The sequence below is a fragment of the Ochotona princeps genome, chromosome 15 (assembly GCF_030435755.1).
Source record: "Ochotona princeps isolate mOchPri1 chromosome 15, mOchPri1.hap1, whole genome shotgun sequence".
Classification (NCBI taxonomy): Eukaryota; Metazoa; Chordata; class Mammalia; order Lagomorpha; family Ochotonidae; genus Ochotona; species Ochotona princeps.
The window spans coordinates 4233289-4249607 of record NC_080846.1 but is presented as its reverse complement, the minus strand read 5'-3'; the positions used below and the strand labels follow the sequence as shown (position 1 = coordinate 4249607).

Sequence of the window (16319 nt, the reverse complement as noted above, 5' to 3'; positions counted from 1 at the left end):
GAGGCCAATCGTATGTGTGACTGTAAAAGATAACAAAAACATAAACCACTCCAGTTGTAACAAGGACTAGAATCGACATTTCTCCAGAGATGTACACATGACAAACACACACATGACAAGATGCTTTAGTCATTAGAAAAATGCAAATCAAAACCACAGCTAGATAGCACTTCACACCCACCGGCCAACTGTAACATACAAGCAAAAAATAGGTGTGGGCTGTGAAACAGTTGGAATCTTTAGGCGTTGCTGGTACGAAAGTAAGTACTCCAGTTGCTGTGTAAAACAGAATTACCAAAGGATTCCGAAATTCCACTCGTATGTGTAATAATACAAAATGATTCTGCCAGTTAGAAACTGCACATGTTAGAACAGTTGTTGAACTGCTTGGAATCTTGTTATCTATCTGTAAAATGGGGAAACTAATACTACGGGTCTTTTAAAATTGTTGTGACCATTAAGTATTTTTTGTTCCTTAAAATGAGGTATCGGAACTGGTGTTACAGCATACATGGCTAAGCTGCTGTTTATGGTACCACCATCCCATATCAGAATCCTGGTTCGAATCCCTCCTGCTCCACTGTTTTAAGATTTATTTATTTAATTAATTGGAAAGTTAGAGAAGAAGAGACAGAAAGAATTATCTTCTGTCTGCTGGTTCACTCTCCAAGTGACCGCAGTGGCCGGAGCTGAGCTGATCCGAAGCCAGGAGCCAGGAGCTTCTGGTCTCCCACATGGGTGCAGAGTCCCAAGGCTTTGGGCCGTACCTCTGCTGTCTTCTGAGGCCATAAGCAGGGAGCTTGATGGGAAGTAAAGTAACCTTGACACAAACTGATGCCCATAGGGGATCCTGGCACTTGCAAGGTGGAGGATAAGCCAATTGAGCCATCACTCTGGGCTCTCTGCCTTCTGTTCTGTGTGTGGGAACAGAGATGGCCCCTCTGCATTGCCAGTGTTCAGGTGATCTTGGGAAGAGGAGTGGTTTCATGCTATCTCCCAGGTTTCTGGGGAGGGGAAGTGCACCCTGGGGAGGGGTCATCTGTTTGATACATAGGCTGGTGGAACTTATGAAGAGCAGGGGGAGAGGGGCTTCCAACCTGTGACCCGAACCTTTGCTACCTAAGCTGCCCCGTTTCAGTCCCCCCTCATCTTGCATGCCCTGGGATCCCATATGGGCACAGGTTCATGCCCTGGCTGCTCCACTTCCCATCCAGCTCCCTGCTTGTAGACTGGGAAAGCAATAAAGGACAGCCCAAAGCCTTGGGTCCCTGCACCCATGTGGGAGACCTGGAAGAAGCTCCTGATTCCTAGCTTTGGATCAGTTCAGCTCCGGTCATTACGGCCAATTGGGGAGTGAATCAGCAGTAGGAAGATATTCCTCCGTTTCTGCTCCCTGTATATCTGCCTTTCCAAAAAAGGACCCAGCGCAGTAGTCTAGTAGCTAAAGTATATCTGCTGGGATCCCATATGGGTGCAGGTTCTAATCCCGGCTGCTCCACTTCACATCCAGCTCCCTGCTTGTGGCCTGGGAAAGCAGTCGAGGACGGCCCAAAGCCTTGGGACCCTGCACCCACATGGGAGACCTAGAAGAATCTCCTGGCTCCTAGCTTCGTATCAGCTCAGCTGTGGCTGTTGTGGCCACTTGGGGAGTGAACCAGCGGATGGAAGATCTTTGTCTCTCCTTTTCTCTGTAAATCTGACTTTCTGATAAAAATAAATAAATAAATTTAAAGCAAAAGAAAGGAAGTGGAGCAGCTAGGTCTTGAAACAGCTGCCTGATGGGACGCTGGCATGTAAGACGGCAGCTTAACTCACCGCACTGCGGTGTCAGCCTCAACTGTCTAATTTCTCAACATTAGGGACTGCTTATATTTCTGTTGTATACATATTTCAGTCTGTATTTTATTCTAACTTGACATTATATCCTTTTCTCATTGGTTCATATCTTAGTGCCATGCATAAATTCAGGAAGTGCGTGTTGAGTGCCTTTTCTGTGCTGGGCACTTAGGGACCTGAAGCTAAGTGGAAAGCGATCTTAATTGAGTGTTTGTGTTTTTCAGTGTATCCGGAGTGTTTACACCAGTAAGATCATAAGCAGTGCTCATGACCTCTTGGCAGTGGTCTTCTATGGTACCGAGAAAGACAAAAATTCAGTGAATTTCAAAAATATTTATGTCTTACAAGATTTGGACACTCCAGGTCAGTGATGTTCTTTTTTTTTTAATATATATATATTTTATTAATTACATTGCATTATGTGACATAGTTTCATAGGCTCTAGGAATCCCCCAACCCCTCCCCGTACCCTCCCCCCATGGTGGATTCCTCCACCTTGTGATGTTCTAAGATGATCTTTTCCATGACATAGAATGTCACTGCCCTCTTGTCTAGGAGTGTGCGTTCCCGCCCAGTGTGTCCTCTTGAGGTTCAGGTTTCTGCTTTAAGGGTTCAGCAGCCCTGTGCTGAGAAAGGGACCCTGTGGTGAAGGTAGCCACTTGTGGCTTTCTGGCTTTTCTGTCCATTTAACTCCCTGCCTCTGATCAGGTGCTAAACGCGTGCTGGAGCTTGACCGGCTGAAGTGGCCGGAGGGGAAACAACATTTCCAAGACTTAATTGGCCATGGATCCGACTACTCGCTAAGCGAAGTGCTGTGGGTCTGTGCCAACCTCTTCAGTGACGTCCAGGTCAAGATGAGCCACAAGAGGATCATGCTCTTCACCAATGAAGACAACCCCCACGGCAATGACAGCGCCAAAGCCAGCCGGGCCCGGACCAAAGCCAGTGATCTCCGAGACACAGGTGCGCACTGCCCCTGGCCTTCTAGAGCTGTTTGAAGGTCCCTGGTTTATTTTGATTTATTGAAAGGCAGGGAGACACAGAGACTCTTCCATTCACTGGCTCACTTCCTAAATGCCTCTCAACAGCCAGGGCTGGGCCGTCTCCTAGTTCTTTTCAGTTGGCGTTTCATGTTCTTGCTTGGTGTTTAGCTGATGTCAAGCATTTGCTTTTCACTCCTCAGATAGGAAAGAATCGAGTGAAGCCGGGAGAGGAACCTGTGTCACAGTAACACAGAATGACCCTGTTGCTAGCTGTCTACAGGATCACCTGGGCAAGCTTATTTTCCCCCATAAGATTTATTTGCTTATTTTAAATGCAGAGTTAAAGAGTTGGGGGTGGGTCAGAGGAAAGAGAGAGAGCTTTCATCTTCAGGTTCACTCCCTAAGTGGCTGCCATGGTTGGACCTGGGCCGTTTGAAGCAGGAGCTTCTTGATCTCCCACGTGGATAAAGGAACTCCAGTACTTGGGCCATCTGCTGCTCTTTCTGCTGCATTAACAGGGAGATGGTTCAGAAGTGGAATAGTTGGGATTTGAACCGTGGGATGCCGGCCTTACAGGCAGCAGCTTTACCTGCTGTGACACAGTTCCAGCTCCCCCTTCTTTTTGCTTTAATGCTCCCTGGAGTGGTGCTGATTTTTTTAGAGTAGCTGGTTTCCTTAGCCACTTTCTCTGAGCCCTGAAAATATTAACCGTCTAATTTGGGGGGTGAGGAGTATTTAAAAAACGTATTTTAGTTTTCCTGAAAAAAAAAATTTGTCATTTGCTAAACGTCGTCCTCTCTGACCTCCAGGTATCTACGTGGACTTGATGCACCTGAAGAAGCGTGGGGGCTTTGATGTCTCTTTGTTCTACAGAGACATCATCAGTGCTGCGGAGGATGAGGAGCTGGGGGTTCACTTTGAGGAATCGAGCAAGCTAGAAGACTTGCTGAGGAAGGTTCGCGCCAAGGAGACCAGGAAGCGTGTGCTCTGCAGGTGTGCACTCAGCCTGAGTGGGCCCTGGGCTTGGAAGGTGGTCCTCCCGAACACTCGCCCTGCCCTGCTGCGGTCCTCCCGAACACTCACATCGTGTCGGCTCTTTCTTCTGCAATTTCCTTGTGTTCAAGAAGAGCCTCAAAAAAAAAAAAAAAAAAAAAAAATATATATATATATATATATATATGTACACACACACTTTGGAGAGAAAAACAGCAAAGAAACAACAGTAGCAACAACAAGAAAACCCAAAAGTGAGCCTGAGCTGGGGCAGAAGCACAGTAAAGTTGTCACTTACTCATCTCGGGGCTTGTTTAGTGGTGTTGGGAGAACACCAGGTGCAGCCCAGGTGCCATGAGTCAGTTTTAGATCCTGTAGTACAGGCTGAGTCCGTGCTTGTCTTTTTCTCTCTCAGGTTAAAGTTTAAGCTCAACCAAGATGTAGCACTTTCTGTGGGCGTTTATAATATGGTCCAAAAGGCAAACAAGCCTCCACCAGTGAGGCTGTATCGGGAGACAAATGAACCAGTGAGAACCAAGACCCGCACATTCAGTGTCAACACAGGCAGTTTGCTTCTGCCCAGTGACACTAAGAGAGCCCAGGTAGGTAACTTGACCCTTTTGTCTTTTTAAGTAAAGAGTTTTATTAATCGGGAGAGAATGAGCCTGATGGACTGCTCCCTGGTGGGAAACAGCCCGGTACCACTTGCACGTGGCAGGGTGCTCATGTGAGGGAGGTGGCCCTGGACCCTCTTACTGAATTTGAATTTCCTCCCGTGGAAGAGTTAGCAGGGCGAGGGGAGTTTTGATGCATCTCATCAGTTAAGTCACTTGCACGTATCTCTGTAGCTGGCTGTCAAATCACTGTCGTTACTCTGGGACTGTGGCATATGGGCAGTGCTGTCCTGAGAGCTCGATTCAACAGGGCCAGTGTTCATATGGGCACTTCAGTCTTTGATCACTAAATGTATGCTGCCCTGGTCTACATTCTTGCTCAGTTTAAATGACAGAAAATGTTTCATAGTAACTACGAGACGAGGAGCTAAGATGGTAGCTGTGGGCGTCAGCGCCGTGGTGCACTGCACTAAGCTGCTGTCCGCAATGCTGGCACCTCCTGTGGGTACTGGTTTGCGTCCTGACTGCTTCGCTTCCAATCCAGCTACCTGCTAATGCCTGGGAAAGCCCAAATTCTTTGGTCCTTATACTCATGTAGGAGAGACCTGGATGGAATTCCAGGATCCTGACTATGGCCTGAGCTAGCCCCAGCCACTGTGGACATTTGGGGAATGATCCAGCGAATGAAACCTAGTTCTGTAACTTCATCTTTCAGATAAATAAATCTTTTTTTTTTTTTTTTAAAGATTTATTTATTTTGATTGGAAAGGTGGACATACAGAGAGGAGGAGAGACGGAGAGGAAGATCTTCCGTCCGATGATTCTTTTATCTATCTATTTTTGCCAAGCTGACCAAAGCTTGCCTGTGTGTTAGGTTGTACAGATCTCCCTTTGAAGACTGAAAATGCGGCACATCTCCTCATGCTCTCGCCTTTGTTTATAGGAGCATTTGACATAAAAATTGAAAATTGAATGAGTCATCTCTCTTTTTTTGAAGACTTGAGTTTTCTTTTTTTTTAAGTTTTATTTTTATTTTTATTGGAAAGTCAGATATACAGAGAGGAGACAGGAAGATCTTCCATCTTTTGATTCACTCCCCAAGTGACTGCAAAGGCTAGAGCTGTGCTGATCTGAAGCCAGGAGCCAGGAGCCTCTTCTGTGTCTCCCATGTGAGTGCAGGGTCCCAAGGCTTGGGCCATCCTTGACTGCTTTCCCAGGTCATAAGCAGGGAGCTGGATGGGAAGTAGAGCAACCGGGATTAGAACCAGTGCCCATATGGGATCCTGGGGTGTTTAAGGTGAGGACTTTAGCCACTACGCCACCATGCCGGGCCCTAAAGTCTTCACCTTGCATGCACTGGGATCCCAGATGGGTGCCAGTTTGTATCCCAGTGGCCCTGCTTCCCATCCAGCTCCCTGCTTGTGACCTGGAAAAGCAGTCGAGGACGGCCCAAAGCCTTGGGACCCTGCACCCGCGTGGGAGACCTGGAGGAAGTTCCTGGCTCCTGGCTCCAGATCGGTACAGCACCGGCTGTTGTGGTCACTTGGGGAGTGAATCATCGGACAGAAGATCTTCCTCTCTGTCTCTCCTCCTCTGTGTATCTGACTATGTAAAAACAAAACAAAACAAAACAAAACAAAACAAAAAAACAACCAAACAACAAGGTGAGGCCCCAGATTTCTTTATTAATTATGGAAAACATGGGAGAGAATCTGAGATTTTGCGTAAGTGTAAGCAGCTATAAAAATGAGTAAAATTTAAGTATTATTTCATGCAAACCATGAGATGCAGTGCAGTACAGAATGATTTGCCCTACTTTTTAAATTTTTTTATTTGACAAGGAGAGACACACTCTGAGCGCATGCAGCAGCCAGGCCTGAGCCAGGCTAAAGCAGGGGCCTGCTGCTCGGTTCCCTGCTCCCTCCTGGGCACCAGGGACCCAGGTCCTTGAGCCAGCCAGCTATTCCCCAGGGCGCCCCTTAGCAGCCGGCTGGACTGCAAATAGCTGGTGCTGTGTGCTGCACTAGTGTGCAGGCGTCCCAAGGAGAATCAGCTACTGGGCCAAATCCTTACCCGCGTCCTACTTTTTGAACAGGAGATTAAACATTTTTCTCTTTCCATTTTAGAACTAGTTTTTCTTGCTGTCTTGTTCACTGAGAGTAGCTTTCTTGGAAACTGGGTTTCTTTCTTCTTTCTTGATCAGATAGGATGTCAAAGTTTTTTTCTAGTTCATGAATTCAGATTTGACTCTGCTACTAAATTCTATTATTTTTAAAATCTTAATTTTATTTGAGGGACAGAAAGAGGAAGATTTTCTATCTGTTATTTCATTCCACAGTACCCAGGGCTGGGCCAGGCCAGAGCCAGGGCCAGGAACTCTCACATGGCTGTCAGGCCTTCTCTACTGCCTCGCAGCGTCTGTGTTACCAGGAAGCTGGAAGTGGAAACAGCCAGGACTGCAACCCAGGCACTCCTATATGGGAGAGGTGTTTGCAAAGTGGCACCTTAACCATAATGACTGGACCAAAGGCCCACTCCTAAGTTCTGTAGTTAATCACCATATACGATCAAAATGCAGGCACCGATGTTGGAGATAGCACTTAGGTGTTTGTGTCTGCCTCTGTACTAACAGCCCTGGCACGGTACTTGCCTGAGTTCTTCTTGCTCAGTTAGTGGACATGGTTTGGGTATGTCAGGAAGGGCTCTGGAAACTTAGGGAATGGTAAAAAAAAAAAAAAAAAAAAAAAAAAAACAGAAGGAATACCCAAAGGCCATAAAACTGGGTTCCAGGAAGGAAGGGTTTAAAGCCCACACCAGGAACAAGTAACCCAATTTTCAAGTCTCATCTGTTAAAATGTTAAAAACAGATTTTTAGTGGTCTGGCAAGATGGCTCAATTGTCTAAATCCTCACTTTGCAAGTGCCAGAATCCCATATGGGCGCCAGTTCGTGTCCTGGTTGCTCCACTTCCCATCCAGCTCCCTGCCTGGGAAAGCAATCAAGGATGGCCCAAAGCCTTGGGACCCTGTACCTGTGTGGGAGACCTGGAAGAGGCTCCTGGCTTCAGATTGGCTCAGCTCCAGCCAATACAGTGTTTTGGGGAGTGACTCAGTGGATGGGGGATTTTTTTTTAAAGATTTATTTTATTTTTATTGGAAAGTCAGATATGCAGAGAGGAGGAGAGACAGAGAGGAAGATCTTTTGTCCGATGATTCACTCCCCAAGTGAGCCGCAACGGGCCGGTGCTGCGCCGATCCGATGCCGGGAACCTGGAACTCTTCTGGGTCTCCCATGCGGGTGCAGGGTCCCAATGCATTGAGCCGTCCTCAACTGCTTTCCCAGGTCACAAGCAGGGAGCTGGGTGGGAAACAGTGCCGCTGGGATTAGAACCAGTGCCCGTGTGGGATCATGGCGCATGAGAGGTGAGGACTTTAGCCACTAGGCTACCACACCAGGCCCAGATGGGAGATTTTTCTCTCTGTCTATGGATCTGCCTTTCCAATAAAAATAAATGAATATATTAAAAAAAAGTTGAAAGGGTTTTAGGGGTTGACATTGTGGCATAGTAGGTGAAGCTGCTGTCTGCAGTGGCAGCTGCCCATATGGGCACCAGTCGAGTCTTGGCTAATCCACTTCTGATCCAGGTCCCTGCTCACAGGCTGGGAAAGCAGCTAAAGATGACCCAAGTGCTTAGGCTGCTGCCTTCCCCATGGGAGACCTGGAAGAAGCTCCTGGCTTTGGTCTGGCCCAGCCTTACCTGACTTAGCTATCTGGGGAATGAACCAGCAGATGGAAGGTCTCTGTCTCCATCTATGGCTATTCAAATAAATACATGTTTTAAGGCCAAACATTTTCCCATCATCTTCCTAGGGTTGTTCTGGAAGATACGCTAGATGGCAAGTGGAGAGGACCTGGTAGTTACTCAGTGCTTGTTAAGCCTGTACTGTAGGAGGAGCCATCTTCCTGCCCCTCGGGGAACGCTCACTCTGCTTGCTAGGTTTATGTCTCTGTGCCGTTTCTGGTTGTGGCTCCTTGTTCTCCTCCTGTAGATCTATGGGAATCGTCAGATTGTGTTAGAGAAAGAGGAAACGGAGGAACTGAAGCGGTTTGATGAGCCAGGTTTGATTCTCATTGGCTTCAAGCCCTTGGCCATGCTGAAGAAGCACCATTTCTTGAGGCCCTCCCTGTTTGTGTACCCCGAGGAGTCCATGGTGAGCGGTACGTGCGGGGCAGGGTAGCTGAATGGCTGGCACAAGATCCAGCTTGTTGGACAGTGTGCTCTACAGGGGCGCTGCTTGGGCGCTGCGCAGACCTGAGTGGAGCGGTTTGCAAGTGCCGTACGTTCAGATTCTGGAAGTGTGAAACTAGGCCAAGTTAAAGAGATTTCTCCAGCAGCACGTTGAATGTGCTGAGGTACTTGGTAAGTTTGCAGGAGATACGGAGGTGGTGTGGCCGGATGTATTTCCCAGGCATCTGATGGTAAACAGAACACCTCACGGCTTTTCTGTAGTTTTGGAAACTAAAGATGATGTGCTTGTTTTTATTAATTTACCTTACAAGATGTGTAAATGAATGCAGAGAGACGGAGAGAGAGGATGCCACACCACAGTGCTGGCCCGTGACATCGTGTTTATTCTGGCCAAACCTCTGCCATTGCTCATTAACCCCAGCTCTGATGGTTCCTGTTCTTCCTTAAAAAAAAAAAAAAAAAAAAAAAAGATATATTTATTGGAAAGGAAGAGCCACAAAGAGAAGCAAGAGTTATAGAGAAAGATCTTCCCACCTCTGGTTCACTCCCCAGATGGCTGCAGCGGCCAGAGCTGAGCTGAGCTGAGCTGAAGGCAGGAGCCAAGCCCCCTGCGGGTCTGCCACGTGGGTGCGGGGGCCTAAGGCTTTAGGTCGTCTTTCTCTGCTTTCCCAGGCCATAAGCTGGGAAGTGGAGCAGCTGGGACACAGACGGTGCCTGTATGGGATCCTGGTGATTGCAAGGCGAGGATTTAGTCAACTGAGCCATTGCGCTAGGCCCCTGATTGCTTTTCAGTCATGCCTGGGCTCATGTCCTTAGCCTGCCGTCAGTGCGAGCGAGCTGACATTAGTCATTCCTCCTAAAGGGAGTAGCTCAGGCTTCTGAGCCTCGCATTCCTCTGCTTTTCCTCTGACGGGACCTGCTGCTCCACCTTCCCTCAGCGCTGGGTCCCTTTTGCTCCCGTGTTGAAGTATTGTAACAAAAAGTGGGAGGGAAATTGTGGGATTACACTAGGGGCTAAGGAGGAGAGCTCTTTGGGATGGAGGCTAGCAGGCCGTTTGTTTTCCAGGCAGCTCAACCCTGTTCAGCGCTCTGCTCACCAAGTGTCTGGCCAAGGAGGTCCTAGCAGTGTGCAGATACACGCCTCGCAAGAACATTCCCCCTTACTTTGTGGCTTTGGTACCACAAGAAGAGGAATTGGATGACCAGAAAATCCAACTGACTCCTCCAGGTATGTGACACAGAGATTTCTAGAGCTTCTCAACCTTGCCCATGCTTTGGATCCTAACTTGAACCTACTGAAGCGTGGTCTGCAGGCGCAGGCCCTGGAGATGTGCAGTGTATAGCGGCACGACGCAGGTCTGCAGCCAGCGCCGAGCTGTGTGCACAGGACACCCTGCAGGTCTGAGGATTCTCATGCAAGTGGAGGAATCCTCGCCTGCTGGTCCCTGTCCTGAGTAACGACGACTGTTTGGCACCCGTGTAACATTTAATGTTGGATTTACCATTTGCATAATGCGAAGACTGAAGTTCGAAGTCAAACTTGACTTTTACTTCACTTTGTTTTAGACCCGGTACTGCCCTTTGTTAGCTGATCAACTTGGGCAAATAATTTAACCTCTATGTTTGTTGTCCATATTAGTGGGGAATCTAGAACACCTTTCCCTCGAGGCGGTTCTGCCTGAGCTGCCTGAGTAAACACACAGGTGCTTAGAACGAAGTAGTTGGCAGACGGTAGTCTTCCTGCTTCTCTAGACAGGCTACTAATATTAACTTTCTTGAGTCACTCTGGGTGTGCTGTTTTGAACGTTCCATTGTTGAGCTGTGGTCTCTCAGCTCCTGGTTTTCCCTAGGTGCTCCGTGCTGCCCAGGCTGCCAGGCATTGGCACAGCTGGGGTACAGAGACCAGAGGTGCACTGGGGGTCTGCTCTCCAGGGGGCGTCTCCTGGCAGCAGCAGCTGATTACTGAGTCTCAATTTTTCAGTTCTTCTCAAACTCGCCAATCACTGGCCACAAATCAGCTTGAGCACTCTTAGCTTTTTCCTTTGGACATGTAGTAGAGGTTGGGGAAGAGGGAAGGTGGGAGCCCAGTGGGGGGCTTCATGGAGTTGAGCCTTGGCTCCCCAGGGACCCCACTGCACAGAACAAAGGCTGCATTTGCAGCCGAGCCACAGCACCTGTAACCCCAAGTCCAATCCAGCCCAGCCCTGTGCTTCCTCAGGCTTCCAGCTGGTCTTCCTGCCCTACGCTGACGATAAACGCAAGGTGCCCTTTACTGACAGAGTCCTGGCCAACCCGGAGCAGGTGGACAAGATGAAGGCCATCATTCAGAAGCTCCGCTTCAGATACAGGTGAGACGGCGCCGCTCAGGCTGCCCAGCGCGGCTCCGGAGCCGGAAGTCGCAGGAGAAACTGAGATCAGGTGTAGGCCGAGACAGTACGGCTTTACTTTTCCTCGGTTAACTGATGGGTTATGATGCATTACTGAGTTTTTAAACGCTGTATGGAGTGAGAGCTCTTGTAATATGGAAGGCGCTGGAATTGTGCTGTAGTTGAACAAGTCCAGCAGAGTCACAGCCCAGAGAAGCTTCTCATTTGGCGTTGTCGTCACAGGTTGCTAGAGGCTTAAATGAACAATTCTCTAATTCAAGTGATTCCTCACGCAGTACATCTCCCCGAGTCTGCATAAGGCGATAAATGATAACACAGCTTTTACACACCATTCCATTTTTTTTTTCCTTTTAATATTTATTTTATGTATTTGCAAGGCAGAAAGCATCGATCCGTCCTTGGGTTCACTCCTCCAGTGGCTGCTGTGGCTAAGGCTGGGCAAGGGTGAAGCCAGCTTTATCTGGTCTGCCATATGCGTGGCAGGGCCTGGACATTTGGGACACTTTCTTCTGCTTTCCCCAGGGTTTTAGCAGGAAGCTAAACTCAAAGTGGAACAGCCTGGACTCCAACTCACGCTCATACAGGATGCTGGTGTTGTAGGCAGTGGCTTAACTCGCTGTACAACTCCAGTTCTGACTTTTTCCTCTTTATTTTATTGTTATATTGTTATAAGGGTAGTTAACATAAAGCCTGCCCTCTTAACAGATTTTTAAAAGACTTATTTGTTGAGATTTGTTTTTATTGGAAGGGCAGATGTTACAGAGAAACAGAGAAAGAATTTCCATCTGCTGGTTCATTCCCCAAATGGCCGTAACAGCGAGAGCCAAGATGGCCAATCTGATGCCAGGAACCAGGAGCCTCTTCCAGGTCTCCCATGCGGGTGCAGGGTCCCAAGGCTTTGGGCCGTCCTCGACTGCTTTCCCAGGCCACAGGCAGGGAGCTGGATGGGAAGTGACATGAATTGACGGCCATGTGGGATCCTGGTGTGTGCAAGGCCTCATTTAGTCACTAAGGCCATCACGCTGGGCCCAGATTTATTTCTTTTTAAAGGCTGTTTTGTTTGTTTGTTTGCTTTTGTTTTTGTTTTAGCGATAGAAGGGCATACAGAAAGGTCTTTATCCACTGGTTCATTTCTTAAGTGGCTGCAGTGGCCAGAGCTGAGTTGATCCAAAGCCAGGAACCTGGCATTTCTTCCTAGTCTTCCTTGGGTACAGGGTCTCAAGGACCTGGGCCATCCTGTGTTGCTTTGGCCATAAGCAGGGCAGTGGACTGGGGCGAAGCAGCTGGGATGTGAACCGGCACCATATAGGATGTTGGCCGCAGAGGGTGGAGGATTCGCCTGGTGAGGCACGGCACTGGCCGAGATTCATACTCAGTTTACTTCTGTGCTGCTACGACAGTGCATGGGAGGAAAGCTTACTCATGGTTCAGCGTCTTCTCTGAACTTACATGACCTCACCTCCTCTGCTTTGGTCTTTACTCTCTGCTTACAGTGAGGTTGGTGGGCAAGTTTGAATTTTAAGCATCAGACAATACATTGAAAATTAGAGAGGCTGGCATTGTGGCATAGCAGGCAGAGCTACCGCTTGCAACACAGTATCCTGTATGTGCACTGGTTCATGTCCAGGCTGCTCTGCTCCTAATCTGGGTCCCTGCCAGTGTACCTGGGAAAGCAGCAGAGGAGGGCTCAAGAACTTGGGCCCGTGCACCCAGGCGGGAGACTCAGATGAAGCTCCTGGCTCGGATCTGGCCGCTGCGGTCACTTGAGGAGTGAGGCAGTAGATGCCTGACCTCTCTGTTTCTCCTTCTCTGGAACTTTGACTTTCAAATAAATAAAAAACCTTTAGAAAAGAAAGAAGAAAAATTTGAGACCAGACCCTGAGCTGTTTTCTTGGGGTGTTTTCCTCTACTGACCTTGCACCTGAGCCATCTTTGCTGGGCTTATGATTTGTTTCCTAAACCTTCTCATGTTTTGATGTCGTCGTTATTATCACTGTTTTAACAGAAGTGACAGTTTTGAGAACCCGGTGCTGCAGCAGCATTTCCGGAACCTGGAGGCCTTGGCTTTGGACTTGATGGAGCCTGAACAAGCCGTGGACCTGACCTGTAAGAGGGTGCACACTTGCAGACCTTGTTAGGGCTTCCTGCTGAGCTGTCAGGGGCTGCACTTCCTGGCACTTGCTGCCGGGCCCTTCCTCTGGGAGAGATTTCCTGGAGCAGCGTTGGCTGCAGGGGAACAGCTTTGGCCGGCTCTGCAGTGAAAGGACAAGTGAGTGAGTGCCAGCTGCTGCGACCTGTCTCTGAATTAGGTCACCTTGTGCTGTATGCTGGTGAACATTACAAGGAATATATGCTGTTTAAGAAGTGCTTGTTGTAATGCCTGGCACTGTCATCCTGTGTGTTGGCTGATGTAATCCCTGTCACTGTGTGGTGGGGGCTGCAAGTGTCCCTGTTTTATTGGGGTGGGGGGAGTGACTTGGTCATGGGCCTGAGAACGTGGTAAGTGGCAGGTGTGGGCGTAGCTCACGGTGAATCCTGGCCTGAGCCTTGACGCCACTCTGTGCCTGTCGCCTCCCCAGTCTGTTGTGCCCGGAGTGCTGCCGCTGGACTGCTGTCCCCTTCTCGGCTGTGACGATCACAGGAGGCTGGGCGGTGGATGCAAACACTGGGAAATAGACTGGATTTTGTGAGGATTCTCCGAGTTAAAAAGGTCCACATAAGAAGTCTGGCCTGCGTAGCTTCCAAGTAATTAATGATCTCTGGCATATGAGACAAAATAGGCCCAGCATTGAAACCAGGGGTCACTGGATGGTGTCATGGTGACTGACAGGGCGGGGGCTGGCAGAGACAGCCCTCAAGGCAAGGGAGGTGGTGCGTGGCCTTGTGCCCAGCAAGCTGTCAAGGATATGTGCTGTAGCTTCCTCCCTCTTCATCTCGCTCTGCTGTAAACCATGACGTCAGGTGGCACTTACTCAGTTGATGGGCTGAGTGCCAGGGAGAGCCAGATTGCTGTCACCCACTGGTTCCTTCCCCAGGGGGAACCGTGGGATTACCTGGAATTGCATCTGGATCTCGCATGTGGATGGCAGGGCCCCAGGCGCTCTCATGTGGCATGCTGGTGTACCTGCTGCAGCCCAGCCCACCATGCCACAGCGTTGGCCCTCTCTTTTGCCATGGTGACTCCGTACTTGGGTTCCTCTTGTGCCGATGGCAACCCCAGAACTCACACTCCCCCAGCATGCCATTCGTTACCAGCTGCTTCTCACCTGGTGCCTTCCCTCTGTCTTGTCTTTAACACTGCCATGCGGTCTTTCCTGGCTCTCCTGTGTCCCAGGGTGCCCTCGACAGGCCCCCTTTTGGTGGCATGGTCAGCACCAGTGCACCTCCTGACTCAACACTGCAAGTCTCCTGAGGGTGCACACTCTGGACTGCATCTCCACAGCCTCAGCTCAGCCACTGCCCACAGGTCCTTTAACCTGCCTTCCTCCTCTGCGAAGCTGGGAGACATTTAGCTACCCTGTAGGCTGTCAGATTCAGTAGAAGTGGTTCTAAGTTGAAAGAACTCCTAACAGTGCCTGGCTGAAGTAGGCATTCAGTCAACATGATCAGGGTGAAGGCACTTGATGAATGATGGATGTTATTGGATGTTTTCATGGCCAAGTCAACTACCTCTTAGCACATTCTTCACCTCATCTCCTTTCTAAAACAGAGCCAAGTGTCTATTTTTAAATTCTACTTATTTCTTTGAGACAGAGGTCATCCACCTACTGCTTCACTCCCCAAACGCCTGCAGCAGCCTCTGGTCCTTGTAGTCGGCACTGGATGCAACACTGCACTTGTAACTCAGGCCACTCTTCTCTGTGTTGATGTTTTAGTGCCGAAGGTTGAAGCGATGAATCAGAGACTGGGCTCCCTGATGGATGAGTTTAAGGAGCTTGTCTACCCACCGGATTATAATCCTGAAGTTAAATCTGCTGGGAGGAGATCAGGTGAGGAGCTGGCTTGCACAAAAGCGGGTTCCCTTTGCAGGCTGCCTGCGTGGGTCTATCCGAGGACCACGTCTTCAGTGGTTCTCCCACGGATGCGCATGAGGTGCAGGTGGGTGCCACTTGCCTGCTTTGCAGCCTGCTCTTCTCTGGGTGCTGGACCCTCACTGATACCCAAACTCACAGCTCTGCCTCACTTTAAGACAACAAAACCAGGGCCATGGGGTGCTCCTCGCGGTACTGGGCCTCGGTTGCTCTAACTAGACCCTGTGGTCGGCCAGGCTGTCCTGAGGGGCACACTGCCCGTGTCTGTGTGAGTAGTCATAGGAGACACTCAGCAGAGACACTGCTGGGTTAAATGCTAAGAACTGACTAAATTTAAAGTGAAATACTGACATCCTACCCAAGATGGACTCAGATGTTTCCCAAGCTTCTCACCAATCCTGGATCTTTACACTCTTCTCTACATTTTTCAGAAAGATAATGGGAGGGAAAGTCTGTATGACTTGCACGTCTGCAGCCTTGAGCGGGATGTGTGTGGGACTTGCCCCACTTCTCGCCCAGGTCGGGACCACAGTGGGACACAAGGTTCTCACTGGGACACTCAGGTTTTTCAGGCCAGCAGCCTGAGAGCTGTGACCAATGTGAGGGCTCTGGCTTAGACGGTAATCGAGTGGGGGCCCTTCTTGCTTGAAACAACTGAGGAAGCAGTGGTGTGGGGAGTCAAGCTGAAGGCTCGGCGCCTTCTCCCTGCTGCCGAAGGACCCTGCAAGATGGGGCCTAGTCCTGGACATGCTGCCCAGTGTCGCTTGGGCTCCACATGCCATCACGGAGCAGGGCGCCTGGTTCTTACAGGGTGGCTGCAGGAAGGATGACTAGGTGTGACACATTTTAAACATGTGTAATTAACCTGCTTTATCAAGATGCCTGCCTTCCCCATGCTGGCCTAGGTAAACATTGCCGCTGCAGCCCAGACCCTGGGAGGGTCCAGTGCCTGTTGCTGGGATGTTGCTGGTAACATTCCTACCTCTCTCCTGACCTCTTCCCCCAGCTGAGGAAGGTCCTGGAAGCAAAAGGCCCAGGGTGGAGCTGTCTGCAGAAGAGCTCAAGGCGCACGTCAGCAAGGGCACGCTGGGCAAGCTGACGGTGCCTGTGCTGAAGGAGGCCTGCAGGGTGCATGGGCTGAAGGCAGGGCCCAAGAAGCAGGAGCTGCTGGACGCGCTCACCAGGCACTTCCGGGGCTGACTGGGACCTCCAGCCTGGGTCTGCTGA

General features: G+C 49.6%; 1 protein-coding gene across 3 annotated transcripts in view; it reads left to right on the top strand.

Annotated features, from left to right (window-relative positions):
* The window catches only part of XRCC6 (X-ray repair cross complementing 6), a 20495-nt gene extending 4176 nt beyond the window's left edge, over positions 1-16319 (top strand). For 2 of the 3 annotated variants that reach the window (XM_004589736.2, XM_058673100.1), the window contains exons 4-13: positions 2061-2199; positions 2545-2799; positions 3629-3812; positions 4228-4414; positions 8475-8643; positions 9741-9902; positions 10893-11022; positions 13067-13167; positions 14937-15050; positions 16099-16319. In XM_004589736.2, coding sequence (XP_004589793.2) covers positions 2061-2199; positions 2545-2799; positions 3629-3812; positions 4228-4414; positions 8475-8643; positions 9741-9902; positions 10893-11022; positions 13067-13167; positions 14937-15050; positions 16099-16292 — 1635 coding nt within the window. In that variant the 3' untranslated portion in view covers positions 16293-16319. The remainder of the gene's footprint in view (positions 1-2060; positions 2200-2544; positions 2800-3628; positions 3813-4227; positions 4415-8474; positions 8644-9740; positions 9903-10892; positions 11023-13066; positions 13168-14936; positions 15051-16098) is intronic. The other variant, XM_058673101.1, reaches the window with a different exon arrangement.